The 27,659-nt window shown below is 47.5% G+C and overlaps 1 protein-coding gene across 1 annotated transcript in view; it reads left to right on the top strand.

Moving 5' to 3' along the window:
• The window catches only part of NOXA1 (NADPH oxidase activator 1), a 590,376-nt gene that overhangs the window by 91,105 nt on the left and 471,612 nt on the right, over nucleotides 1-27,659 (top strand). Inside the window, 1 exon segment of the mRNA XM_030206681.1 lies at nucleotides 17,363-17,471. Coding sequence (XP_030062541.1) covers nucleotides 17,363-17,471 — 109 coding nt within the window.

The following is a 27,659-nucleotide window of genomic DNA, read 5'->3' as shown; positions in this document are numbered from 1 at the left end:
AAGCCTTTATAGCTGCTCCAATCCTTCAGCATCCTAGTCCAGAGAAAAGGTTCTACATTGAGATCGACGCCTCTGCATCTGGGACCAGCGCCATCCTATCCCAGCCTCACTTAGTGGGACAGTGCTTCCCTGTGCCTTTTTCTTGCTGAAATTTTCTCTGGCTGAGAGAAACTATACTAGCCATGATCAAGGACTGTTAGTCATAAAATTGGCACTGGAAGAATGGCACCACTTACTTGAGGCCAAGTTCCCCTTCATCGTGCTGACTGACCACAAAAACCTGTTATATGTCCAAGAGGCCCATAGGCTTCATCCCCGACAAGCCCAGTGGTCCTTATTTTTTTTGCGTTGTGACTTTCAACTACGTTTTATCCAGCGGAGAAGAATACTAAAGCAGATGCCTTGTCACGATGTATAGAAACAGGCAAGGAGCAGCCTGAACTCCAATGTATCATCAACCTGGCATTCATCCTAACTGCCACCATTATATCAGTAACACCAGGGAAAATATTTGTCCCTATACAACTGCAGGAAAATGTTCTCAAGTGATTCAAAGACCACTGGCCACCCTGGAATATAAGTGGGCTCATTTTTGAAAGAGAAGGACGCTCATCTTTCGACATAAATCGAAAGATGGACGTCCTCCCAGGGTCGTCCAAATCGGTATAATCGAAAGCCGATTGCTTTCTGTCGCAGGGACGGCCAAAGTTCAAGTGGGCGTGTCAGAGGTGTAATGAAGGCGGGACTTTAGCGTGCCTAACACTTGGACGTCCTTGACCCATAATTGAAAGAAACAAGGAAGTCCCTGACGAACACTTGGACTACTTTACCTGGTCGTGTTTTTCTTATGACCAAGGCACAAAAAGGTGCCCAAATGACCAGATTACCACCGGAGAGAATCAGGGATGACCTCCCCTTACTCCCCCAGTGGTCACTGACCCCCCTCCCACCCTCAAAAAATATCCTTCAAAATATTGATTGCCAGCCTCAGATTTCATTCTCAGGTCCATGACAGCAGTATGCAGGTCCCTGGAGCAGTTTTAGTGGGTGCAGTGCACTTCAGACAGGCGGACCCAGGCCCATACCCCCCCTACCAGTTACATTTGTGGAGGAAACAGCGAGCCCTGAAAAACCCACCAGAAACCCACTGTACTCACATCTAGGTGCCCCTCTTCACCCGTAAGGGCTATGGTAGTGGTGTACAGTTGTGGGTAGTGGGGGGGGGGGGGGGGGGGTGGGGGGCTCAGCACACAAGGTAAGGGAGCTATGTACCTGGGAGCAATTTATGAAGTCCACTGCAGTGCCCCCTAGGGTGCCCGGTTGATGTCCTGACATGTCAACGGGACCAGTACACTACAAATGCTGGCTCCTCCCACGACCAAATGGCTTGCATTTGGTTGTTTCTGAGATGGTCCTTGGTTTCGAAAATTGCTGAAAATCAGAAATGTCCATGTCTAGGGACGACCATATTTATGGACGACCAAATTTCAGGATATGAACGTTCCTGACCGTATTATTGAAATGAAAGATGGACATCCATCTTGTTTTGAAAATACGGGTTTCCCTGCCCCTGGATCAGGATGTTTTGCGTGGACGTTGAAATAGAAATGTGGACGTCCCTTTCGAAAATGCACCTCAAAGTACAACTGAGCTAATTTCCTGCGCTTATTGGTGGCTCTCTCTCAGGAGAGACGTAAAGGATTTTGTTTTGGCTTGTTCTGTGTGTGCTCAATAGAAGTCCTCACATATCAAGGGGCAGTGGCGTACCAAGGGGGGGGGGGGGCGGTTGGGGCAGTCCGCCCCGTGTGCACGCCGCTGGGGGGGTGCCGCGCGCCTGTTGGCCGAGTCTGCTCGTTCCCTCCCTGATGCTCCCTCTGCGCGGAACAGGTTACTTCCTGTTTTGGGGCAGAGGGAGCAGCAGGGAACGAGTGGACTCGGAGCCGACAGGCGCGCGGCACCCCCCCAGCAGGTAAAAATGCCCCCGGGGGGGTGTAATTTCGCTGGGGGGGGGCGCGCGCATCGGTGATCCGCCCCGGGTGTCAGCCAGCCTAGGAACGCCACTGCCTTGGGTTTTCTGCAACCACTTCCTGTCCCCAAAAAACCTTGGACACATATTGCCATGGACTTTATTACAGATCTTCCCCCAAGGGTCATACTACCATCTGGATGATTAACACTAGCCTTTCCTCTGGTACCATCCCAAAATCTTGGAAAATTGCAATTGTTTGCCCAGTCTTAAAAGAAACCCTGTTTACACCCTCTTATCCCTGCTCACTATTGCCCAGTTTGTAATCTTTGTTTCATTTCTAAAGTCTTAGAGAAAATTGTCTTTAGCCAGTTAATTACTTACATTGAAAAAACTCTTGCTCTTCACCGCAGGCAATCTGGGTTTCGACCGCACTTCAGCATCTAAACTGTCTTAGCAGCTGTTTTAAATGAGATTTACACACATTTAGATAAACACAAGGTCATCCCTCTCTGTCTCGCTAGATCTCTTTTCAGCCTTTGACCTAGTGAATCACACCCCTCCTAATATCCACACCCTTCTTCCCTGGGCATCTGGTACAATGCTATCCTGGTTTGTTTCCTTCCTTTCTGATCGTACTTACAGAGTTATGAAACCTTCTTCTACTGCAGCTTTCCACTCACTGCCCCGTGTTGTTCCCCAGGGTTCTGTTCTGTCACTGCTTCTCTTTAATCTATTTTCTCAGCCCTCTTACTACTCTGATCCAAACAACTGGCGTCTCTTTTCACTTTTACGTGGATGACATTCTCTTTCTTTTTTCCCACAAATCCTGTTATTGGCCCACTTCAGGACTGCTTACATCTAGTTTCTAACTGGTTAAACAACCACAAACTTGTTTTAAACAAAGAGAAAACTGTGGCATGTTGGTTCACTGGTAGTCTCACTCTCCTGTCAGCTCCTCTCAATCTCTTTGATAACCAGATCCACCCTTCAAATTCCTTCCGTTATTTTGGTATCATTTTGGATTCCAAATTGACCTTCTCTCCTCAAGTGTCTAATCTGCACAGAACAAGATTCCTCATCCTTCACCATTTGCGTTCCATCTGTAGATACTTTGATGAGGATACTTTTCATTTATTTATTTGTTACATTTGTATCCCACATTTTCCCACCTATTTGCAGGCTCAATGTGGCTTACATAGTGCCGTAAGGCGTTAGCCTGTCCAGCAGAGAAATGAATACAGGTGATGTTGTGGTCGAATAGGGTACATTAGAGTCAGGCACAAAGGGGTTTGAAGAGAGAGAAGTAACATAGTAACATAGTAGATGATGGCAGAAAAAGACCTGCACGGTCCATCCAGTCTGCCCAACAAGATAAACTCATGTGTACACCTTACCTTGATTTGTACCTGTCTTTTTCAGGGCGCAGACCGTATAAGTCTGCCCAGCACTATCCCCTCCTCCCAACCACCAGCCCCGCCTCCCACCACCGGCTCTGGCACAGACCGTATAGTCTGCCTAGCACTATTCCCCGCCTCCCAACCACCAGTCCCGCCTCCCACCACCGGATCTGGCACAGACCGTATAAGTCTGCCCACCACTATCTTCGCCTCCCAACCGCCAACCCCTCTTCCCCCACACCGGCTCCACCACCCAATTTCGGCTAAGCTTCTGAGGATCCATTCTTTCTGCACAGGATTCCTTTTTGTATACCCAACGCATGTTTGAATTCCGTTACCGTTTTCTTCTCCACCACCTCCCGCGGGAGGGCATTCCAAGTTAGTTGCGGTTGAGACTTGGAAGGAGGAGGAAGTGCTGCCAGAGGCTCTGCAGGCTTCCAGGGGAAGGGGAGTGAGGCCTAGCTCCTTCCCCAGAAATGAGGAAGGTCCCTGGGGAGCGGTCCTCAGGAAAGCCCCAGGCCAGGGGGTCTCCCTGGGGCCAGGGACCAGAAGGCCAGGAGAAGTAGTTCCCTCTCTGGCAGGGCTCCAGAGAGGAGGGAAAGGAGCCCTGTGGATCGAAGAGTGCAGGCTTCCACGGGAGGAACCCAGACCGGTACCCCCCTCACAGTGGCACGCCATCTAGCAGGTGAGGGGGGGGAGAGAGCTGGGGGAGGGCCCCAGAGAACAGCAGATCGGAGGAGAGAGAGGAGAGAGCAGAGGTAATGGAGATCTGCCGGGAGGCCCTACCGGTCGGTGTCAGAGGAGGAGGACAGTGACTCCTCCAGAGGAGGAAGATTCACAGACTATAGTCAGGATCCAGAGGACCCGACCAGTGGCCTGATTCAAATGGTGAGAAAGATAAAAAGCACAGAAAAAGAGGTGGTAGAGTTGGGGAAACGGGTTAAAATGGCAAAAAGCCCTGTGCAAACTAGCCCCAGTGGAGCACCGCAAGACTTATACAAAGGAGGTAACCCGTTTACTCAAGCTTCTTCAAAAGAAAGAACATTTGCTGGGGCATTGAAAAAGGGCCCTGGGAACCCTCTGAGAGAAGTTTACATCAACAGAGAAAGAATGGCCTTGGGGGAAAAGCCCTGACAACCTTCAAACAGTCACAACAGCAAACAGAGAAGGAGAGTAGGAGCTCAGACCTTGGACCCCAGAACACCCCAGGGGCCAGAGGAGCTTCCTGGGCCCAGTACCCAAAAGACATTACAGTATATGCAGTACCTTGCTAGTCAGTCTCTGGCAGCTTCTGGAGCAAGCAGGACTGGAGGTGGGGCTGGAGAGGCATCCTCGTTAAGGGAACCTGAGGTTGGAAAAACTGAACAGGAAAAAAGTTTTAAAACCCAGACTTTTCATCTGGTAGAAACAGGGGCTGGAAGTTCAGGAGAGAGACTCTTTTCTACACCAGTGATGGTGGAAGCAGAACTGAAAAACTTACTTGAGCAAGAAGCAAGAGGTCAGCAGAGGCAGTTGCAGCCACAGGTTTTGTGCCCATTGCCTGCAGCAGGAGTTGAGAGCAGCAAACAAACACTGACTCCATTGCAGCTGGGGAGGCCCCGCCCATGCAGCAATGAGGGGCTGGAGGTCACGGCCAGGCAGGCTGCAGCACTGCCAAAGACTGAGAATGCTGAGGTTTTAGCAGAGGAAACCTGGTGACAGAGAGTGCTGCAGCTGGACAAACAGCAGGTGAAAAGGAGGGGTTCTCAATGAAGAAAGCACAGGAGGATCAGGAGTGTTTGCAACAAAACCGGCCTGGCAGCAGAGGCTCCAGCCAATCGGGCTGTGGGAGCAGGAAAGACTGCAGAACAGCTACAAATGCTGGCAGGTGAAATAGCTGCAGCGCCAGAAGATTCCCCATGTGTGAGAGGGCAGGCACTTCTGGAGTGTGGGAAGCCTCATCCGCTTGGCGAAACAGCGGGGCTGGAGGATCCGACGGAGCAGAACGTTGGAGAAAAAAGGGACCCGGTCCAGAGAGCAGGTTTTGGGCGGGAGGGAGGGGTACTTGCCTTGCCATGCGCACCAGAAGTAAACGTAACTGGTGGTACTGGGGATTCTGATTCCGGCCCAGACAGCGGGGTGGTTGGTTCTGGGGGGAGGGGTTGATTTGACGGGAGGGGGGCAGGGGCACCGGGAGGGGACCGGTTATATAGGGGAACCTGCTCTCAAAGTTCCTACGGACCAAATCGATGGGGAGACAGGCAGGGTTTCTGTTGCAAAAGGCATTGAACTGATGGACACTGTGACTGCAGGGGATACGAGTGCTCGGGGGGTGAGGGGTGCAGGGGACCAAGGTTTGCTGGTTGAAGGGGTACAAGGCATGTTGGGGGAGGGATAGGGAGGGAGGCTGAGAAACGGGGAAGGCTAGAGAAGGAGGATATGATGCATCAGGAGCGGGGGGGTCCCCGCGCTGGAGAAGGGGGGGGACGGTGGGGGGGGGGGTCCGTCCTTTGCGGCGGGTGGTGGGTGGAGGAGGCGGGGCGCAGGGGTACTAGGGGGGTAGGGGGCAGTGGGGAAGGATGGGGAGGGGGGTGGGGGGGAGGCCAGGTTCCCAAAGGAGGAATGTGGTACAATTGAAATGGGTGGGGGAGGGGGGGATGCAAGCAGGGATGCAGTCCTGAGATTGGTCCTTGGTCTAGGATTCCTCCCAGAGGACCTCTATGCCTGTATTCATCCGGTGAATATACCAGAATACGATATCAGCTTTCTAACCCAGCGAGGCATGGAGGTCTCTCTGGGAGAGATACGAAGGGGTACGGGGGGTAGAGGGGACTGGAAGAACTTACCGGGCCGTACGATAGCAGACCCGACCTGGTGCAGGTAACCCTTCTGGTTCGAAATGAGTCTCTATCAGGGCGGACCTGGCTTCTGGCTACAACGGTACGCAGAATTGCGTACCCCCTTGTCCAAACTCCCGAGCCCCCAGTAGGGTGTGGGCTGGAGGTTGGGTGTGCGCAGGTTAGGGCTGAGGCAGGCAGGGCATGTCACCCAGCACATTCCCTCCTCGGCGTTCATCGGCAGGGATCGGATTCTCTGCTTTTATAAGGGGCAGCCACGGCAGTGTCACAAGTGCGGGTCGTTTGACATTTTAGTATGTCATGCCCGGTTGTGCAGTGTGGAAAGTGCGGGTCTAAGGCGCATCCACGGAGTCCTGTATGTCTATTCGGTGCAACCTGTGTGGGGGTCCTGGGGCATGGCATTTCGAGCCTGCCCTTGGGCCTCCCATAATGGGGGTGAGGAGGAGATAGATAGGGATGGTTCAGGTCAGGGGGAGGGGGGAGGGGAAGCAGACCATGATCAGGTTCCGGGGCGGGGGGGGAAGGTCCAGGGAAGGACAGGGACAGGTAGAGGGGGGGGTTTGGGGGAGGGTCGGAAGCGGCAGGAAAGGGGAGGATGAGGGCTGGACGCGGGTGTCCAAGAAACAGCGAAGAGGAAAGGGGGGGAAGGGGGGTGGGAATGGGGATAGAAGTAGGGAATCGATTCAGGGGTTTGGAAGAGGAGGGAGGGGTTGAGGAAACTGGCTGGTGAGGAGGTAGAGGATGGGGGTAGCCGGCAGGACGGGTTGGGAGGTAGGGGAGAAGGAGTGAGGGGAACAGCGGGTAAGAGGAAAGAGAAACGGGGGGAGAGGGTTTTGAGGGACAAAGAGAGGGGGGAAGGGTTAGGGGGGGAGGTGGGTGGATCGGGGGAGGTGACAGCTGATGCAGGGAGGGCGGGAGAGGAAAGGAAGGTAAGAAAGGATGTAGTAATGCAGGCCCGTGAGGGGAGGAAGGAAGGGTCGGAGGCGGGATGATGGGAAGGGTGGAAGAAGAGGAGGGTAGTAGGGGTGGAAGAGGGAGGAGAGGAGGGGGGGCAGGTCGGTTGCTGATCCCCAGGGAGGGAGGGAGGTGGGTGAAGACAAAAAGAAGATAGGGAGGAAGAAAGCAAGGGTGGGGGAAGGGATGTTTAAGCTAGGGGTCCGGGATTGGGCGGAGGAGGAAGAAGAGGGTGGAGGGGAAGGGACCACGGATGATGGTGTGGAGAGAAGGGAAGGCAGCCAGGAAGGCGGGGGGGCTGTGGTAGCGAGGACTGATGGCGGGGACTGCTATTGGTGTTCGCCACACTTAATGTGGCTAGTGTCGCCTCCCAGAGGGCAAGAAGCTTGGCATTTGATGGCCTCTCTGCTGTGGAGGCGGACTGTTTCCTCCTCCAGGAGACCCGGTTTGCAGACGCTGGAGGACATCCGGCGGGCAAAGAGGGCCTGGAGATGGGGACCTCTATCTGGGGTCTGGCCGGGGAGAGGTATGGGGGGATAGGCATCCTCTTTAAAACCAATAAAGTAGAGATTCAGAGGGTGGTGGAGCTGGGTATTGGTAGGTGTTTGGTGTTGGACGTAATATTGCGGGGGGGTGGCCTTGCGGGTGGATTAATGTGTATGGACCGCAAAAGCAAACAGGGAAGGTCTGCATTGTTCAACAAAATTAAGCCTTACCTATACACTTCAAGGCAGTTGGTGTGGGGAGGAGACTTCAACACTATCTTACGGAAAGAGGATAGTGGGGGGCGGGCAACCACAAGTACGTTATGATGGGGTGCGACTAGCGGGGACTTATGAAAGGAGCAGGGCTGGTGGATGTACATATTGCACTTGGTGGTGGGAATCAGGGTTTCACCTTTTCACGGGGCAACCTGTAGGAGCAGAATTGACCGGTTTATAGTTCGGGAAGGGGCAATGTAGGCAGGGCACCTAGGGTGGTGGAAGTAGATTCTCTGACCACAGGATGGTGATGATAGAGTTGGGGGGAGGGGGGGCGTGCAGCTAGGGAAAGGGTTGTGGAGATTGAATCTCAAATGGTTGAAGGAGGGGGTGTTGCACCAGGAGTACCTGGAATTCCTAGCAGACCAGGTGTCCATTCAGGTGTCTTCCCTTCCCTCAGGGACTGGTGGGAAGTACTGAAACACCGCACCAGAGGGTTTTTTCTCGTCAGGCAAGGCGGGAGGGAAGGAGGCCACCCGGTTGGGGATCGCCCTGAGGAAAGCGACGGGATAATCTAATTTCCCGGGGGGGGCAGGATGGAAGGATATTGAGCGGTACTGCAGCAGGATGGTTGAAAGAGTACAGTACAACACGTTACTCTTCCCTCGTCTACGAGCGGGACTTCGGGAAGTGCTTGGTCCGGACCCGTATGACTGCTGCAAGGACCGAAGGGAGGGAGAGAGGGTGGTGGTGGGGTTTAGGGATGAGGGGGGGGTGCTCCAAGAATCCAGGGAAGGTATTTTGCGGGTGGTGGGGGACGCATTTTGGGCGGGTTTTCTCGGACCTACAGTTGGGGACAGAGGCCATGGGAAGATATATGAGGGGACCCCGGGGGTGGGTAACTGGGGCCCCCATCTTCCGGTCTTAACGCAGCCGTGGACGCTGGGTGAGGTGGAGGAGGCCATTGGGGCCTTGCGGCGCAGAACAGCGCCGGGGCCGGATGGACTTCCGGCGGAGTTTTACCAACGGTTCAGGGACCAGCTGGCGCCGCTCTTGCTGGAACTCTGGGAGGAGGGCGCGAACAGGAGGATCCTTGCCGGAGTCTATGGGAGGATCAGCATTGGTCCTCCTTAGCAAAGGCAAGGACCCTCAAGACGTGGCGAAACTGGCGACCAATAGCACTATTGAACAGCGACCGGGAAGATCTTCGCCCACATGCTTCATGCTCGCATGAGGAAGGTCTCCGGTGAAGTGCTAGCAGTCCCGCAGAGGTGTGGGGTCCCAGGAAGGGGGGGTGCTGGAGGCAGTAGCCTGGGTGAGGGAGGGCTTGGAACATAGCCGGTGGGAGATGGTAGGTTGGTCGTGGCTTGGACCAGGACAAGGCTTTCGACCGAGTGCAGTGGGAGTTCTTGTGGAAGGTCCTGGATCACTATGGCTTCCCGGGGGAGTGGATCGCACAACTGCAACTGTTGTATGCTGGGTGCGCGATTTTTTCCCCTGGTGAATGGATGGAGGGGGGCGGAGGTGGGGGTCACGGCAGGGGTACGGCAGGGGTGCCCATTGAGCCCCCTGCTGTACGCTTTTGCCATAGATCCCCTGGTGCGGAGGCTAGAAGGAGGGGGGGAGGGAGGGCTCAGAGGGGTAGAGGTTGGCAAAGGGAACGTATTGAGAGTCATCGCTTATGCAGACGATGTCACCGTTTGGGTGGCAGACCAGAGGGAGGGGAGGATGCTGCGGGAGACCCTTGAAGAATATTCCAAGGCATCGGGGTCACGGGTAAACCTGGGTAAGTGTACTAGCTTGTGGTGGGTCCAGAGGAACGGCGATTTAATCCTAGGGGGGCGGGTTTCCTGCAGGGATTGAAAGAATGCGGGTGTTGGGAGTGTATTTTGGGGGGGGGATTACGGGCGGGAGAGTTGGGAGCAAAAGATATCGGAGGCAAGGGAAAAGGTTGGATCGTTGGAAGGGTGGGGGATGTCCATGGCAGGACAGGGTCCGGTTGTTGAAGACCCAGATAGTCCCCATGTTTCTCTTCTTGAGTTACATCTGCCTTTTGCCGGAATGCTGTTTCACTTCATTGTACAGCGTGTTTTTCAACTTTTGTGGGGCAACAGGATGAACCCGGTAAAACGCAATATTACTTACGGTCGCGGGAGGAAGGGGGGTGGGGATGGTAAACCCTGTCTTGCTATTCTCCTCTCTGTTCATCCAGTTTAACCTTGGGCGGGGGGGGAGGGTCGGAGGCCCCAGGGTGGGCCACAAAGTGTTGTGCAGTGGTGGGAGGGATTTTGGGCCCTTGGTGGGGAGGGGGGAAGGTGGGGAGGTTGCGGAAGGGTTTCCCAGAGGGGGTAGGCTACTACAAATCCTTAGTAAAGCTGGTCCGGTTGTGGGACATTACATGGGAGGAAATAAGGGCGGGGCAGAGGGAGAGCTGGGTGGAGCGGGTTCGCTCCCAGCATTTCTCATCTCCCCTGACTCTTAGGATGCTCCAGGGCCCGTGCTGAGGCAGGGCCTGGGCTTTATTTCATCTAGACGACTCCCGAACAAGTACAGGGACATTGCCTGGCTGTCCCTTCACGGTAAATTATATGTTAGGGCAAATATGCACCGAAGCATGCAGGACCGAAACTGCCCGAGGGGGGAGTGTGCTGGTCAGCTGGAGACGATGGACCACTTCCTTATGGAGTGTCCATTCTCCAGAGCAGTTTGTGGAAGAGTGGCCGCCTTGTTGGCCATCCCCAGCTTCACGTCCTACACCTATGCAGACTGGGTGTACGGGAGGCAGCAGGGGACGGGGCGGCTGGAGCCAGGTACCGCCTTCCTCATATCAGTGATTATCAGGTACTGCCTGTGGGTGGCCCGATGCGGGGTGTCTATGCGCCAGGAGTGCAGGTCGGCTGAGCAGGTTTCCTGGGACGTTGTCCGAGCCGTCCAGGAATTGGCACGCTGGGAAAAGGTGGAGGGGGGGGTACTTAATTTTGGGGTTTGGTGGAAGCATGTACGCTTGAAGTTGATTTGAATGTATGGTGTGGGGGGGATTTGGGGGGGGGGACGGGTTTTATCGGGTTTGTATTTTTTGTATAAAAGTGTAGTGGGGCTGGTTTTACAACGGCATGATGTAATGTCTTGAATATTGGTTTTTCCGTTTTATTTAATAAAGGAATTCTCCAAGCATCCACCACTCTTTCTGTGAAAAAATACTTCCTGACATCTTTTTTGAGTCTGCCCCCCTTCAATCTCATTTCATGTCCTTTCGTTCTACCGCCTTCCCATCTCCGGAAAAGATTTGTTTGCGGATTAATACCTTTCAAATATTGAACATCTGCATCATATCACCCCTGTTCCTCCTTTCCTCCAGGGTATACATGTTCAGGTCAGCAAGTCTCTCCTCATACGTCTTGGAACGCAAATCCCATACCATTCTCGTAGCTTTTCTTTGCACCACTTCCATTTTTTTTACATCCTTAGCAAGGTACGGCCTCCAAAACTGAACACAATACTCCAGGTGGGGCCTCACCAATGACTTGTACAGGGGCATCAACACTTCCTTTCTTCTGCTGATCACACCTCTCTCTATACAGCCTAGCAACCTTCTCACTACGGCCACCGCCTTGTCACACTGTTTCGTCGCCTTCAGATCCTCGGATACTATCACCCCAAGATCCCTCTCCCCCTCAGTAAATATCAGACTCTCATTGTCTAACACATACATCTGTCCAGTACGATCGTTGGTTATGCTGTGTTGCAGAATATAAGCATTTATGTTGGGTCAATAAGGTATGCTTTTTTGAACAGGTTGGTTTTTAGTGATTTCCTGAAGTTTAGAAAGTCATAGATTGTTTTGATTGCTTCTTATTTTTGTGAAGGGCAATGGGCTATTTTGTTACAAGGGCTATTTTGTCAAGGGATATTTTTATTATGGCCATTTTTCAAGGGCTATTTTGTTGAGGCTATTTTATCTGGGCTATTTTGTCCAGGCTAATATGTTGGGGTCTAAATGAGACAAATGCAGTGTGGCTGAGGTAAAATTGTAACCTAATACCAAAAAAAGCAACTTCAGCCAATGTTGTATATGGGTCGCGTTATTCAATGGGTATAGTGGAGAAAAAGCCCTCAGAAACCTCCAGTGAGATTCTGGTGGTTTGATGCGAGGTTATGCACAGTTTTGTGAAGTAACTCACGCAGTGATTCTATCATAGGGCAAAAAACTCCACTCCCTGACTATTATTTAAGTCTTAATCTGCACACAGTATAAACAATGTTTAAGCGATGTTGTTAATAGTCGCGATTTGAACAGTGTTTGTGCTCTAATGTGTCTTTCAACTGCACATGAAATAAAGTAGCACTTAGCTTGTGATTTAAATTGGCACTCTTCTGTGACCGTTCGACGGGGGCCGCCGTTTCACCCTAGAAAACTGGCTTCATCAGGAACGGAGTGCTCACAGTGATATTGAGTTGAGAACCTAAAAATAGAAAAAAGCACATTAAATATCTTTCAAAGTGCGCAAAATCTTTGATAAGCAAAACTTACGGAAGTCGCCCCATGGACAAACATACTCGAGCTGGAGGCAATGATTTAAAAATGGCGCCTCAGCGTTCACGTATAAACAGCTGTTAGATATACTAAAGTAAGAGTGACGTGATAAGCATTAGTAAAAATTAAACCAATCAATGGAGCTGTTCAGCCCGTTGGGTACTAAAGTGTCCAATTGGAAGATCCACCTTGCCTCCCTCCTAGCTAGTTTGAGCTTTCGGTCGCCGCCTCTATTGGACGGCGCTATCCAGTCAATGACAGAGCACTGTAAATCTTCGAATTTGTGCTTTTGAATGACACAATGTTCCACAATGGGTTCTTTTAATGCAGACCTCCGAATGTTAGATCTGTGCTCTAAGATCCTAACCTTCAGGGGTCGCGTTGTCATACCGATGTATCTTTTGTTGCAAGGGCAACATAAGGAATAAACCACATGGTCAGTGGAACAATTTGAAAAATGTACTAACTTGTGTACTGTGTTGGTGTGTGGATTGACAAACTGTTTGATTTGTTTGGTAATGCTGCAAATTTGACAATGGCCACATTTGAAATGTCCTGTTGTTTTAGGTCTATTGACTTGAACTGAGATGTCAGCGGGGCTGATTGTTTCTTTAATATTATTAGTCCTGGCAAACGCTATACGGAGATCAGTGTTTTCAAATGTGTGTGTGGATCTCATGATGTCCCATCTGTTTTTAATCATTTTAGCGAGGAAAGGGCTATGTTCGTTGTATTGCATAACCATCGTCAACATGTCATCTTCAACTTCATGTTTCATAGGCTTAGACAGCAAAAGCTGCCTGTCATTGTATTTAGCTCTCTGATATGCGCGCTTTAAAACGGACTTTGAATAGCCTCTATCCATGAGGTTCTTCATTAAGTCATCAGCTTGTTTTTTGAAAGTGACATGTTCTGTGCAGATGCGTCTCAACCTAAGCATTTGTGAGAAGGGGAGACTGTTCTTAAGATGTGAAGGATGACAGCTGGAATTGTGTAAGAAAGTATTTCTATCCGTGATTTTCTTGTATACTTTCGTGACAAAAACATCCGTGGTGTTATGAACTTCCACATCCAAATAGTGAATGTTTTCAGACGAGTGTTGCTCGGTAAATTGGATATCCTGGTTACAGCTGTTAAGCCAGTTCAAAAATCTCCGGAGATCCATTGTAGAACCTGTCCAGATCATGAAAATATCGTCTATGTACCTCCACCAGTGTAAGATAAGCTCTTTAAATGGAGATTGTGTAATCCATATCTTAGAGCATTCTGTAAGGTACCAGGGTAAATGTATGCCCCATCCATGCTCTGTCCACCTGTCAAATACCCACTTTGTGAGATAGGTGCATACCACTTAGACAGAATTCTGATATATGCGCATAAAAGTGCATACATATGCACATATATGCTAATCTTATAAACATTTACGTGTGTAAGCAGTGCTTAAATGTTAGCACCTATTCTATAAAATTGCTCCCAAAGAAAGTAATTCTATAACAGGGTGCCTACAAATAGACACCTAGAGGGTGCCTTATATGAGCATATTCTGTAATGGAATATAGACACCTACTTTCCTTTATAGAACACTAGTGCAACAGGGATATGTGTGCGTATGTGCTTAGGTGTGATCTCTAACACCAGCCATACAGCAGATGATCACACCTAAGGGCCAGAGATGCACACGTAATTTATAATCTATATAAATAAAATCCCCCCTCAGAGTTCTGAAGCTCACTCCATCTGTGGCAGTGAAGCCCTGAACTCCTGTCCTCCTGGTAGGCTAGGCTACTATTGGGACTACTCACCCTCAGTACTCAGCCACGCCCATCTGCTCCCTATAAAACTCACCCTCAATGTTCTATTGGCTTCTGACGTCACTGAAGCCAAGGTTCGTATGTTCGAAGCTCTGAAGCCTCGAAAAACACAGTCTCTGGGCCCCGCCCTCGCATCAAACGTTATGACGTTGAGGGCGGAGCCGAAGCAATTCACCGCCCTCGCATCAAACGTTATGACGTTGAGGGCGGAGGCGGACCAATTCACCAACATCGACGACGGGTCAAAAACACAGTCTCTGTGCCCCGCCCTCGCTTCAAACGTTATGACGTTGAAGGCGGAGCAATTCACTGCCCTCGCGTCAAACGTTATGACGTTGAGGGCGGAGGCGGACCAATTCACCAACATCGATGACAGGTGGGGGGGGGGGGGGGGGGCCACAGGAAAGCCTTGCTAGCGCCCGTTTCATTGGCTCCAGAAACGGGCCTTTTTTTACTAGTATTCTATAAGTTACATGTATGAGGGTACATGCTCTACAAAGACTCTGCCTATATGTATGCTCACCTGTTAAATATGTGCTAGTCAAGATAGTAATATATTTACAGAATAGTGCTTAGGTAGAATATGTGCACTCTTCTTTGCAAATATTGGGATCTAGAATCATGTAAAGATTTAAACACTAGTATTAAAATTTTGAACTGAATTTAAAAGGCACAAGGAGATAGTGAAAAGACTGGTGAAATTTGGTCATGTGGAGGGGTATTTTTTATATGACATCTAAATCCGAATTGAGACGGTTTACTGAAAACATCTCAGTCCAACTTCTAGCACATAGCCATAATCAAACCGGAAAAATGACCAAATTTCTGGTTCTGTTATGGCTTGGAGCTAATTTTCAGGATGAACACGTCCATCTGTAAAGTACCATTTTCAGAAAAAAAAAACCTCACCCCCAGAGAAAACTGTAGAAAAACAGGCCATAGAGACGCCTATCTAGCAGCATTCCTAGTGAACTGGTCACACCGACTAGAGCTGTACCAAATAGCATATTTTACTATTCATCCGAATATGAATAATGAAAAATATTCGGCTGAATACGAATACCGAATACGAATAATGGGCACTGAGCTTTAACATAAAAAATAATAAAAGAAGCAATGTGAAATCAGAGGTAAAGTGTTTGTTTCAGTAGAATTTAGCACAGTAGAGCCCTTATTCGTATTTGAATTTAAATCACTATTCGGCCGAATATGAATAATATATTCAGGGCCGAATTGAATTGAATATGAATATTCGGTACAGCCCTAACACAAACGTTCCAGCAGTGCAGAGGGGCAGCCTAGTGGACAGTGCAGGGGACTTCACATAAAGGGATCCAAGCGCAAATCCCACCTAAACCCTTTCGTATTGTATGGTGACTCCTCCAGGACAGAGAAAACCTTCATCTAAAGGTCCACCACAACAATAACTCTCAGGCTTGCAGGTCACTTATATATTTAGGTATAGGAGGTATTTATATGTTCCAGGAGGGCTCACATATTTGCACTGAAATGAAAGAGTTATAGTGGGAATTGAACCTGGGTCCTATTTTTCACTGTCTGCTGCACTGACCACTAGGCTAGTCCATGCACTTGCTTGCTCATTTCTTAGGAATGGCCATAATAATGTCTTAGATCCTAGTATCTACTGTCACTGTCACATCTTTGAGGGGAGATGGGGTCAGTGACCACTGGGAGATTAAGGAGGGGTCATGCCTTCATCCTTTCATTGGTCAACTGGTCAGTTAGGACACCTTTTTCTGACTTAGTCATGACTGAAATAGGTCTATGTAAAAATGTACTTCAGTCTAGATAAAAATGTACTTATTTTCTGCGTTGGGCCTTTTTTTCTGTTCTATTATTGCAGAAAAATGTCCAGATTGTAAGCCCGCCCAAGTCCCACTCAAGTGCCACCCAAAACATGCCTCCAATATGCTCCCTTGCAATTTGGACAAAGTGAAAAAGTCCCAATTCTGCCTTTTTGAAAATCATGATTTAGACAATTTGGTGAAAAAACATCCCATCTGGTGCCTTGTGCTGCTTTTCAGATGTTTTTTCTGTTTTAAAAATGAGTGCCATAGCTTCATGCCTCAAAATATCCCAGTAGCCATATTCTAACTAAACTGTAACCTATGCATATGAGCTGGATTTGATCCTATATGTAACACAATAATCAAGACAACTAGTACTGAGGCATTTATTACTGATGCCAAGTTGTCACATGATAGGGGAACAAGAGAAGAATAATTCATAGTTGCAGAAAATATGTCAGTATCATTTGTGACTGCTGATTCAGCTCAAAATCAACAATAAGCCCCAGAATTCAGGTTTGTTATGATTTCATGTTACTGCTTTGGCAGGTGTTGTAATGCAAAAGCAAAATTAGAACATGCACGGTTATGGTCTCACAGTTATGACCTGTACTCTGTCATCTCACCATATATGAAAGGCAATTGGTTTGTTCAGGTCTTATTTGTCTGTTGCACATTAGTAGAGGCGTATCCTAATAGCTAGAGCAGTGGACTAAGACCAGTGGTGTGCTGGAGCAGGCTCTTACGGGCTCGCAAGAGCCAGTTGTTACGTTTTTAAGAATTTTGGGAGCCGGTTGTTAAAGTAGGGCCCTCCATGGCTACTTTAACAACTGGCTCCCAAAATGTGGGCTTGGGCCCTCTGCTGAATTCATTTTTACTTTGCTGGTGGGGATGCTGAGCCCTGCCAGCCAAGTAAATAGACTGCTGCTGCTCCCCGCTCCTTGTTTCCAGCTCTGAGCAGCAGGCTGGGACTTCTCCAGCATGTGTGAGAAGTTTCAGCATGCTGCTCAGAGCAAGACGTTGGGAGTGGTGGCAGTCCATTTATTGGCCCACACGAAGGGAGGGAGGAGAGAGAGGCAAGTGTTGCTCCCCCCCACCACCCCAGCCACCCCTAGCCCTTCCAACTGCAGAGCTGGCTACGTCCCGAGAAAGAGCCTGTTGTTAAAAATTTACCAGCACACCCCTGACTAAGACAGAGCTTCCCAAACTGTTTGTAGTAAAGACCATCACCCTATTAGTATTAATGACAGACTGTACTGTGAGTAGAGAAGTCCCTGCTGTTGCCTGTTTGTAGACCACTTGTTCTGTCTGCATGTCAGTTTTCTCCATCTATCTTCTTCATGCCCTGCAGGTATGAGGAAGCTCTGGATGACTGCAAACATGCACTAACTCACATGAGAACCAATGCCTTCATTGACTACAAGCAGCTGGGGCTACGACATGTGCTCTACGCCTGGGAGGTAGGTGTGGAAAACAGAGGTCATTAATGGCACACCCAAGCTAGCCTCTGCCCTTGATATATCCTTAATGGCACCAACTGTATGAGCAATAACATGCAACAGGATAAGAACTCCACCACCTCTCCTGGAAGGGCATCTACTACCCTCTCTGTGAAAACATTTTTCCTGATATTAATCCCAGGGCTGGTCTTAGGCAGGGGTGATAGGGGTGGCTGCACAGGTCCTCACGCATCTGGGGGTCCTGCGCAGTCTTGACATGATGGCACATTAGCATCAGCATCAATATATCTTTTCTCAGTCTCTGTCTCATCAAACCCCCTGCCCTGCCATGCCATGTTCCCTTGGTTGGCTTTGTCTTTACCTGTTTGCTATGGTGGCAAACAACCAGTCTTCCCCTGTCTGGTGCCTAAAAGGGTGCTCCTGATTGGAATGATGCTGGGAGAGCTGCTCTAAGTTAGGCCACCTTCTTACTCCCCCCCCCCCTCGAAAGAACCAGGGAAACAGGAACGGAATGCCAAAACAAAACTTGATTGCATGGACTGATAATTGGAAAGTAAGCAGACAGAGATAGATCCTTTAGTTCTATTCCTGGACAGAGTGGAAGTGCTTCAAAGGAGGACTGTCAGAATGGTGTTGGGGCAGAAGCGGAGCCAGGTTGACTGTGCGGGGGGAGCGAGAGCGGACTTCTGCTGGCGCCGGTGAACATTTTCAGTGCAACAGGATGAAAAAAAAATAGGTGCTGGCAGAACTCCGTTTGGGGGAGCGGCCACTCCCCTGGCGCCCCACCTAGCTACGCTACTGTGTCGGGGAGGGGAGGAGGGTCATGTCTAACCCAAAAGCTCTGTAAGGTGACACCTAAAGACCTAGGTCTGTACACTCAACAGCAGATGGTGGGTGCCATCTTTATCCTTCTTGTACAGATTATAGCTCTGTATGGGCATATTCCATGAGGCTGGATTTATCTAGATGTTTTGTGTTGCATCACCCAATTCCTAGACCTAACCAACCTCAGTTCTGTAGTGTGTGCTGCATCCTGTGTTGTATCTGTATTGAATTGTATTGGGTTGGGTTCTTAAATAAATCTGGGGAATAGAACTCAGTGCCCAGCCCAGACGTTTATGTTGTGGGTAGATAGTGAGGCACATTTTAATAGATGCCATGGTAGCTCTAAGCTATTTGATCAATAATTACCACGGCAGTAATGGTACCCATATATCAGTGTTTCCAAACTTCTTCAAGCCAAGTATCCCCTAAGTCAAACAAATTTCAACCACATACCCTTGAGCACTGAGCAGCAGAGATTCTGAAATTGACGTTTTATTATTAAACAGTTAACTAACTAGGCAATTTGCATAGCAAATAAAGATCACTTCAACTGGCATACAGACTGAAATACAGTCGGCATGATCATATAAACTGTTTGGCCCTTTGACAGCTGGTGTAAACTGAGTAAAAATGAACAGTGACACTTAGATTGGGCGTTTTTATAAGAACAGGAGAAAAGAAAGTTTTCCACAAAAATTGCCAATATTGACCAATCCAGTTTCATTTCTCTGGGAAAATGAAACATGAAATCTGATTGGTCACAATGGGCAAGTTCTCCACTTGTGTGAAGAACTTTTTTTTTTTTTTTTAATAAAGAGGCCCCAATGAGCCAAAGCAGCTTACTATGAACATACCACATTAAAATAAAAAATAAATAGCACATACCAATGACACAGAAGAATAAACTGTCTTCAAAACATACAAGGAATGCAACCACAGCCAATTAAAATGAAAGTGTGAACCATCTTAAAATGTGGTGAAATATAGGCACACATACAGTTTTAATGAGAGATCTGGACTTTTTGGATGAAATTCCCATAACAGGGAAGATAGAGTATCCTGATAGTGAGGTTGCAAAAGAGATTGTAGTAGATCGGGTATCTTTAAATAACAATAAAAATCAGACAAAAGATTGCCAATTAATACTGTCAAGTACTAAGCATGATGTACTTAGGAACACAAACATAGTTTGAAATGTCTATATGCGAATGCCAGGAGCCTAAGAAATAAGATGGGGGAGTTAGAATATATTGCACTAAATGAAAAAATTAGATATAATAGGCATCTCTGAGACCTGGTGGAAGGAGGATAACCAGTGGGACACTGTCATACCGGGGTACAAATTATATCGTAGTGATAGGGTGAATCGGATTGGTGGAGGGGTAGCATTGTATATTAACGAGAGCCTTGAATCAAATAGATTGAAAATTCTGCAGGAAGCAAAACACTCCTTGGAATCACTGTGGATTGAAATTCCATGTGCAAAGGGGAAAAGGATAGTGATAGGAGTGTACTACCGTCCGCCTGGCCAGGACGAACAGACGGATGCGGAAATGTTAAAGGAAATCAGGGACGCAAACAAACTGGGCAACACAATAATAATGGGGGATTTCAATTACCCGCATATAGACTGGGGTAATGTAACATCTGTACACGCAAGGGACATAAGATTTCTTGATGAAATCAAGGACAGCTTCATGGAACAGCTAGTTCAGGAGCCGACAAGAGAAGGAAAAATACTAGACTTAGTCCTTAGTGGTGCTCATGATCTAGTGCAGGGGGTAACGATACGAGGGCCGCTTGATAACAGTGATCATAATATGATCGGTTTTGATATTGGCATTGAAGGAAGTGAAACTAGGAAATCAAGTACGCTAGCGTTTAACTATAGAAAGGGTGATTACGACAAAATGAGAAAAATGGTGAAAAAAGACTGAAAGGAGCAGCTCGCAGAGTAAAAAACTTGCATCAGGCGTGGATGCTGTTTAAAAACACCATCCTGGAGTTTCAGGACAAATATATTCCACGTATTAGAAAAAAGGGAAAAAAGACTAAACGTCAGCCGGCGTGGCTAAACAGTAAGATAAAGGAAATCATTAGAGCCAAAAAACAATCCTTCAGAAAGTGGAGAAGAGAACCAACTGAAAGTAACAGGATAGATCATAAGGAATGCCAAGCCAAATGCAAAGCGGAGATAAGGAGGGCAAAAAAGGACTTTGAGAAGAAATTAGCGTTGGAAGCAAAAATACATAGTAAAAACTTTTTTAGATACATTAAAAGCAGGAAACCGGCCAAAGAGTCGGTTGGGCCGCTGGACGAAAATGGTGTTAAAGGGGCGATCAAGGAGGACAAAGCCGTAGCGGAGAATTAAATGAATTCTTTGCTTCGGTCTTCACCGAGGAGGATTTGGGGGGGACACCGGTGCCGGAAAGAATATTTGAAGCGGGGGAGTCGGAGAAACTAAACAAATTCTCTATAACCTTGGAGGATGTAATGGGTCAGTTCAGCAAGCTGAAGAGTAGTAAATCACCGGGACCTGATGGTATTCATCCCAGAGTATTAATAGAACTAAAAATGAACTTGCGGAGCTACTGTTAGAAATATGCAATCTGTCCCTAAAATCGAGTGTAATACCGGAAGACTGGAGGGTAGCCAAGGTTACTCCGAATTTTAAGAAAGGTGCCAGAGGAGATCCGGGAATTATAGACCGGTGAGTCTGACGTCGGTGCCGGGCAAGATGGTGGAGGCTATTATAAGAATAAAATTGCAGAGCATATACAAAACATGGACGATGAGACAAAGTCAGCACGGATTTAGTGAAGGGAAGTCTTGCCTCACCAATCTAATGCATTTTTTTGAGGGGGTAAGCAAACATGTGGACAATGGGGAGCCGGTTGATATTGTATATCTGGATTTTCAGAAGGCGTTTGACAAAGTGCCGCACGAAAGACTCCTGAAGAAATTGCAGAGTCATGGAATCGGAGGTAGGGTATTATTATGGATTAAGAACTGGTTGAAAGATAGGAAGCAGAGAGTAGGATTGCGTGGCCAGTATTCTCAGTGGAGGAGGGTAGTTAGTGGGGTCCCGCAGGGGTCTGTGCTGGGTCCGTTGCTTTTTAATGTATTTATAAATGACCTAGAGATGGGAATAACTAGTGAGGTAATTAAATTCGCCGATGACACAAAATTATTCAGGGTCGTCAAGTCGCAGGAGGAATGTGAACGATTACAGGAGGACCTTGCGAGACTGGGAGAATGGGCGTGCAAGTGGCAGATGAAGTTCAATGTTGCAAAGTGATGCATGTGGGTAAGAGGAACCCGAATTATAGCTACGTCTTGCAAGGTTCCGCGTTAGGAGTTACGGATCAAGAAAGGGATCTGGGTGTCGTCGTCGATGATACGCTGAAACCTTCTGCTCAGTGTGCTGCTGCGGCTAGGAAAGCGAATAGAATGTTGGGTGTTATTAAGAAGGGTATGGAGTCCAGGTGTGCGGATGTTATAATGCCGTTGTATCGCTCCATGGTGCGACCGCACCTGGAGTATTGTGTTCAGTACTGGTCTCCGTATCTCAAAAAAGATATAGTAGAATTGGAAAAGGTACAGCGAAGGGCGACGAAAATGATAGTGGGGATGGGACGACTTTCCTATGAAGAGAGGCTGAGAAGGCTAGGGCTTTTCAGCTTGGAGAAGAGACGGCTGAGGGGAGATATGATAGAAGTGTATAAAATAATGAGTGGAATGGATCGGGTGGATGTGAAGCGACTGTTCACGCTATCCAAAAATACTAGGACTAGAGGGCATGAGTTGAAGCTACAGTGTGGTAAATTTAAAACGAATCGGAGAAAATTTTTCTTCACCCAACGTGTAATTAGACTCTGGAATTCATTGCCGGAGAACGTGGTACGGGCGGTTAGCTTGACGGAGTTTAAAAAGGGGTTAGATAGATTCCTAAAGGACAAGTCCATAGACCGCTATTAAATGGACTGGAAAAATTCCTCATTTTTAGGTATAACTTGTCTGGAATGTTTTTACGTTTGGGGAGCGTGCCAGGTGCCCTTGACCTGGATTGGCCACTGTCGGTGACAGGATGCTGGGCTAGATGGACCTTTGGTCTTTCCCAGTATGGCACTACTTATGTACTTATGTACTTATGTAAGTCAGTGGCATAGCTATGGGGGGGGGGGGGGCATGGGGGCGCAGGTCTTCCCGATCCAGCCTTAGGCCCCCCCAAACCTGGTGGGCAGTCAAGTGCCTGTGTTTTGGGCAGTACTGGCTGCCCTCCTGCTCCCTGCACCGCTGACCTTCAATTTTTCAGGTCGCTTTCCCTCTGCTACAATTTCCTGTCGATGGGACACTGTAACATAGTAACATACATAGTAACATAGTAAGTGACGGCAGAAAAAGACCTGTATGGTCCATCCAGTCTGCCCAATAAGATAAGCTCATTTGTGCTACTTTATATGTATACATGACCTTGATTTGTATCTGCCATTTTCAGGGCACAGACCGTAAAAGTCTACCCAGCACTAGGCCTGCCTCCCAACCACTAGCCCCACCTCCTAACAACTTGTGTTGCCATCCAATCTCTGCTAAACTTCTGAGGATTCATTTCTTCTGAACAGGATTCCTTTATGTTTATCCCACGCATTTTTGAATTCCGTTACCGTTTTCATCTCCACCACCTCCGGCGGGAGGGCATTCCAAATATCCACCACTCTCTCAGCTTCCAGGGCCGCCAATGGCCGTGTGCTTACCTCACTGACGCTGCCTGGAAAATGGAAGAAGGGCAGCGGTGCAGGGGGCAGAAGAGAGTGAGTAGTATTGGATCCCACAGGGGGAGAGCATGCAAGAAGCACTGCAATGGGGGGGGGGGGGGGGGGGGGAGGGGAGGGGAGAAAAAACCTGACCTATCACCAGGCCAGGAAGGGGAAGGGAAGGAAAAATTCCAGACCGTGCTGGGGGTGGGGGGGGGGGGGGGAAGGAGATAGCTGACTAAAGAGGTTAGATTGAGAACAGGAGATGTCAAAAAAGCTGACGCCAATTAGATAAATCTCCCTTTTCCTCTCCTCTATTCAGTTGTCATCCCCATTCACCCAAAACAAAGCAAGCAAATCTATGAGCTGCTCTGTCTACGTTGTCGTTCTTTATTGTTGGTAGTATTTTTATTTGAGTTCACTTATATTTTCAAACATTCTGGCTTGCGCAGCATATGGATGTACACAGAGGAAGTATTAGTTTCATCGGTTAGGGTAGGAACTAGTTCTAAATTGTAAATCATTGTATCATTTGGAGGGGCTGGTTATAGGGACTCCTTGTATTCATGCAGAGATGTTTTCACCTAGCAAAGGTAATGTAACAAAGAGAGGGAACCAAATACAAAAAAAGAAGACCAAGCAAAAAACAGCACAAAGGGCCTTTAAAAACAAAAAGGAACATAGTTTTTTCATTAAAAAAATCCTTTAATAGTGAACTTCACTAGCAAAGGACCACCAAAACAGACATAACGTTATGAGACTCAGGTGCTTAACAATCAGACTTACTATTTATAAGTATAATTAAAACAAATGCTCCAAGGTCGCAACCTAATTAATGTTTGAACATCTCTTTTGCTGTGACTACATCAAAAGAAAAAGATGGCATGTGGACTTGCTCCTTTTGCTTTGTGGAATGCAGTGGTGTATTATAAAAATGCACTTGCCTTTTTTTATTATTACTATTTCACAGAGAGGTACTGAATACAGAAGCCCTTCCCACATTATTCAGTCTAAATGTGCCAACATTGTCCACTTCAGCACACTATTAGCCACCAAGTTCATTCAAAGTTAATTATGTTCAGTGGAAAATAAATCTGTTGGCTCAGGCTGTTTACTAAGTGAATATTCCATCACCGTTTCATTATTGTTACCAAGTATTACATAAGTACATAAGTATTGCCATACTGGGACAGACCAAAGATACATCAAGCCCAGCATCCTGTTTCCAGCAGTGACCAATCCAGGTCACAAGTACCTGTTAAGATCTCAAAAAGTACAAAACATTTTATGCTACTTATCCTAGAAATAAGCAGTGGATTTTCCCCAAGTCCATTTTTTAAAATTATTTATTTAAATTTCAAAATTAAAGTACAAGCATTTAGATCTTGTTACAGAAAATCAGAATATTATTGTAAGAATACACCAAGTTTGTCTCTCTTAAAATTTAAGAGAAAACAAAAGGAAAAAATAAATATCTAACTCTTTCTTAGACCACCTAATCATAGGAAAACAGTGGGGGCGTTAAGTAACATTGGTGGTATATATAAAAGAAAAAGAAAACTAATAACATAGAAGGCCTGGAGATCTCCACATTTTAAAACCTTAATCCAGATTTTCTTAATATTCAGAAAACTATCTAGTAAGTTTTTTTCATTTTCAAAAATTCTCTCAGCTGCTCAGGTTCAAAGAAAACATATTTTTTGTCTAAGTAATTTACTAGGCATTTACAGGGATATGAAAGAAGAAATTTAGCACCCAAGTTTTGTGTCTCTTCTCTAAGCATCAGGAAAGCTTTACGTCTGTCCTGGGTGGTTTTCACCACATCCGGGTAGATCCAAATTCTGTCACCAAGGAAAATTTTTGTTGAATTTCTAAAGAATATTTTCAATAACAAATTTAAATCTTGTTCAAACACCATCGAGACAAGTAATGTTTTCCTTTCCAAAACTGTAGTACTAGATTGTTCAAGGAAATCAGTTAAATTTTGCAAATCTTTAGCTTCCTTCAATTTTTCCCCCTGTTTTGAATCAGGTAAATAGTATATTTTACTAACAGGAGGAATTAAGTCTGGGGAATATTGAAGGACATCCACTAGATATTTTTTAAACATTGCCATCGCATTTAATTCTACAGATCTTGGAAAGTTCAAAAGGCATAAATTCAAACGCCTATTATAATTTTCAAATTGTTCAGTCTTTCGGTATGTCAACAATTTATCCTTTATAAGCATATCAGTTTTAACTTTTAGATCAGAGATATCCATTTGGGCAGCTGTATTTGTCTTTACCGAGTCCTTCTTAAGAATCTCAAAAGCAGAAGTTAAGGAATCTAATTTACTCACAATCGGAGCAACTGTGGATGTAAGTGTTTGTATCGCCGTCCAGATAGTATCTAAAGTTACCGCCTCGGGAGCTTTCAGCTCAATGTTGGTATTTTCTCCCAGCGTATCAGTTTGAGCTCCGGCAGGAAGATCTCCTTTCGTGCCATCGTCAGACGCCTCCAGGAAGTCTGGCCCACTTCTGAGACCTGCTGGGCAAGGCGGGGGATTAAGTTCTGGCGATGATAACGTTGTTACACTTCCCTGTGAGAGCAGCGTTCCACCTACGTCTCCCACAACGAGAATTCCACTCGAGCCGGTTATCCGTGGTGTGCTGGTGGCATACCTATCAAGCGTCGTCTGAAGCAGAGCGGTTTCCAAAGCCACTGCCGGTAAGCTCTTAACCGCTCCTTTCCGTTTGGTGTGCGGCATTATTAACATGAAGAATTTTTAATTCAAAGTCCAAAAACAAATTCCCACCAAGGAAAGGTTCAGGAGCTAGAAAGGCGTCCTCCAGTCAATCCGCCATCTTGACACGCCCCCTCCCCCAAGTCCATTTTAATAATGGTCTATGGACTTTTCCTTTAGGAAGCCATCCAAATTTTTTTAAACCCTGCTAAGCTAACTGCTTTTACTACATTCTTTGGAAACGAATGATGATGAGGGCCATCCAGAGGTATCCAGGAGCTACTATTGGCTCTAGGGCCTTGCATTGAAGATCACTGGTTTAGAGCATAAGTTAGGCCTCAGGCCCACAAAGGTGACCCAGGAAACACCCCTACACTATGTATCAATAGATGTCAGCTCATAACCTACTACTACTACTACTTATCATGCGATGAAGTGTGGTAAATTTAAAACAAATCAGAGGAAATATTTCTTCACTCAACGTGTAGTTAAACTCTGGAATTCACTGCCGGAAAAGGTGGTTAAGGCGGTTAATTTAGTGGACTTCAAAAAAGGGCTTCCTGGAGGAAAAAGCCATAGAATGTTGTTGAATGAACAAGGGAATAATACAGTATTTCTAGGATAGGCGGGACAAATTGCTTGATCTTTTGGCCGCTGTCGGTGACAGGGTGCTGGGCTCGATGGACCCTTGGTCTGTCCCAGCATGGCAATGCTTATGAACTTATGTATAGCACTACTAGATGCACGCAGAGCTAACCACATGATGAATCTGACACACTACAAGCTACTAGTTGCTGACCCTTTAGCTGCTCATAGTACATTTAAAACCCCATTTTGAATAGGATGTATAGGGTCAGGAAGGGACATCCAATAGGGATGTTCAGAATTTTCCAGGTTTTTTTTAAGTAAAGATTCACTAACTATGAAGCTTTTCTAAAATACATATAAGGACATGCAGGAGTACCCATAGTTTTTTTGCCAGCACATATAAAGAGCAATTCTTTAACCTAGGCACCCACATTTACATGTGTATTATGTACATAAATGATTAGAATACTAGCACTTACGAATCTATATGTACACCTACAAGTGCTAGCAGGGTGCCTGTTCCCCGCTTAACTTATAGAGTGGGTTTTTTCAAGGGGGGGGGGGGTACATGGGTGGAGCATGGGTAGGACTTAGGAAGAGCTCCCAATTCTTATCCAGGCTACTTCACTGTGCTGTTTACTGCCGTTGTCTTGACTGTCTTTCATCTCAAGTTATTCTTGATTCACTGCAATCTAGCTTTCGCCCTCTACATTCAACAGAAACAGTACAAGCACATAAGCACCGCCATACTGAGAAAAGACCAAGGGTCCATCAAGCCAGGGGTGTATCTGAACTGCGGCGGTAGGGGGGGCCAGGGCCAGAGTGAGGGGGCACATTATAGCCCCCCCCGCCGCTGCCATTGCCAATCTCCCCCCGCCGTTGCTGTCGCCTACCTTCGCTGGCGGGGGACCCCACCCCCGCCAGCCGAGGTCCGCGTCCTCCTGCCGCTGCCAGCTGACGGAATTCTTTTACAGGCAGCCGGCTGCGGCAGGAGGGTGCGGACCTCGGCTGGCGGGGGTTGGGGTCCCCCGCCAGCGAAAGTAGGCGACAGCAACGGAGGGGGAGGGTTGGCAGCGGTAGGGGGGTCCAGGGCGAAATCTGCGGGGGCCCAGGCCCCTGAGGCCCCACGCAGATACGCCCCTGCATCAAGCACAGCATCCTGTCTCTGACAGCAGCCAATTCAGGCTTCAAGAACCCTGGCAACCCGCCCCCCCCCCCAAAAAAAAAAAATATATATATATATATATTTATTTATTTAATAAATGTTCAATGGACTTTTCCTTCAGGAATCTGTCC

The sequence above is a fragment of the Microcaecilia unicolor genome, chromosome 6 (genome assembly GCF_901765095.1).
Source record: "Microcaecilia unicolor chromosome 6, aMicUni1.1, whole genome shotgun sequence".
In the NCBI taxonomy this organism is placed as follows: Eukaryota; Metazoa; Chordata; class Amphibia; order Gymnophiona; family Siphonopidae; genus Microcaecilia; species Microcaecilia unicolor.
The sequence above is the reverse complement of the archived record's forward strand: the minus strand, read 5'-3'. Positions and strand labels throughout refer to the sequence as shown.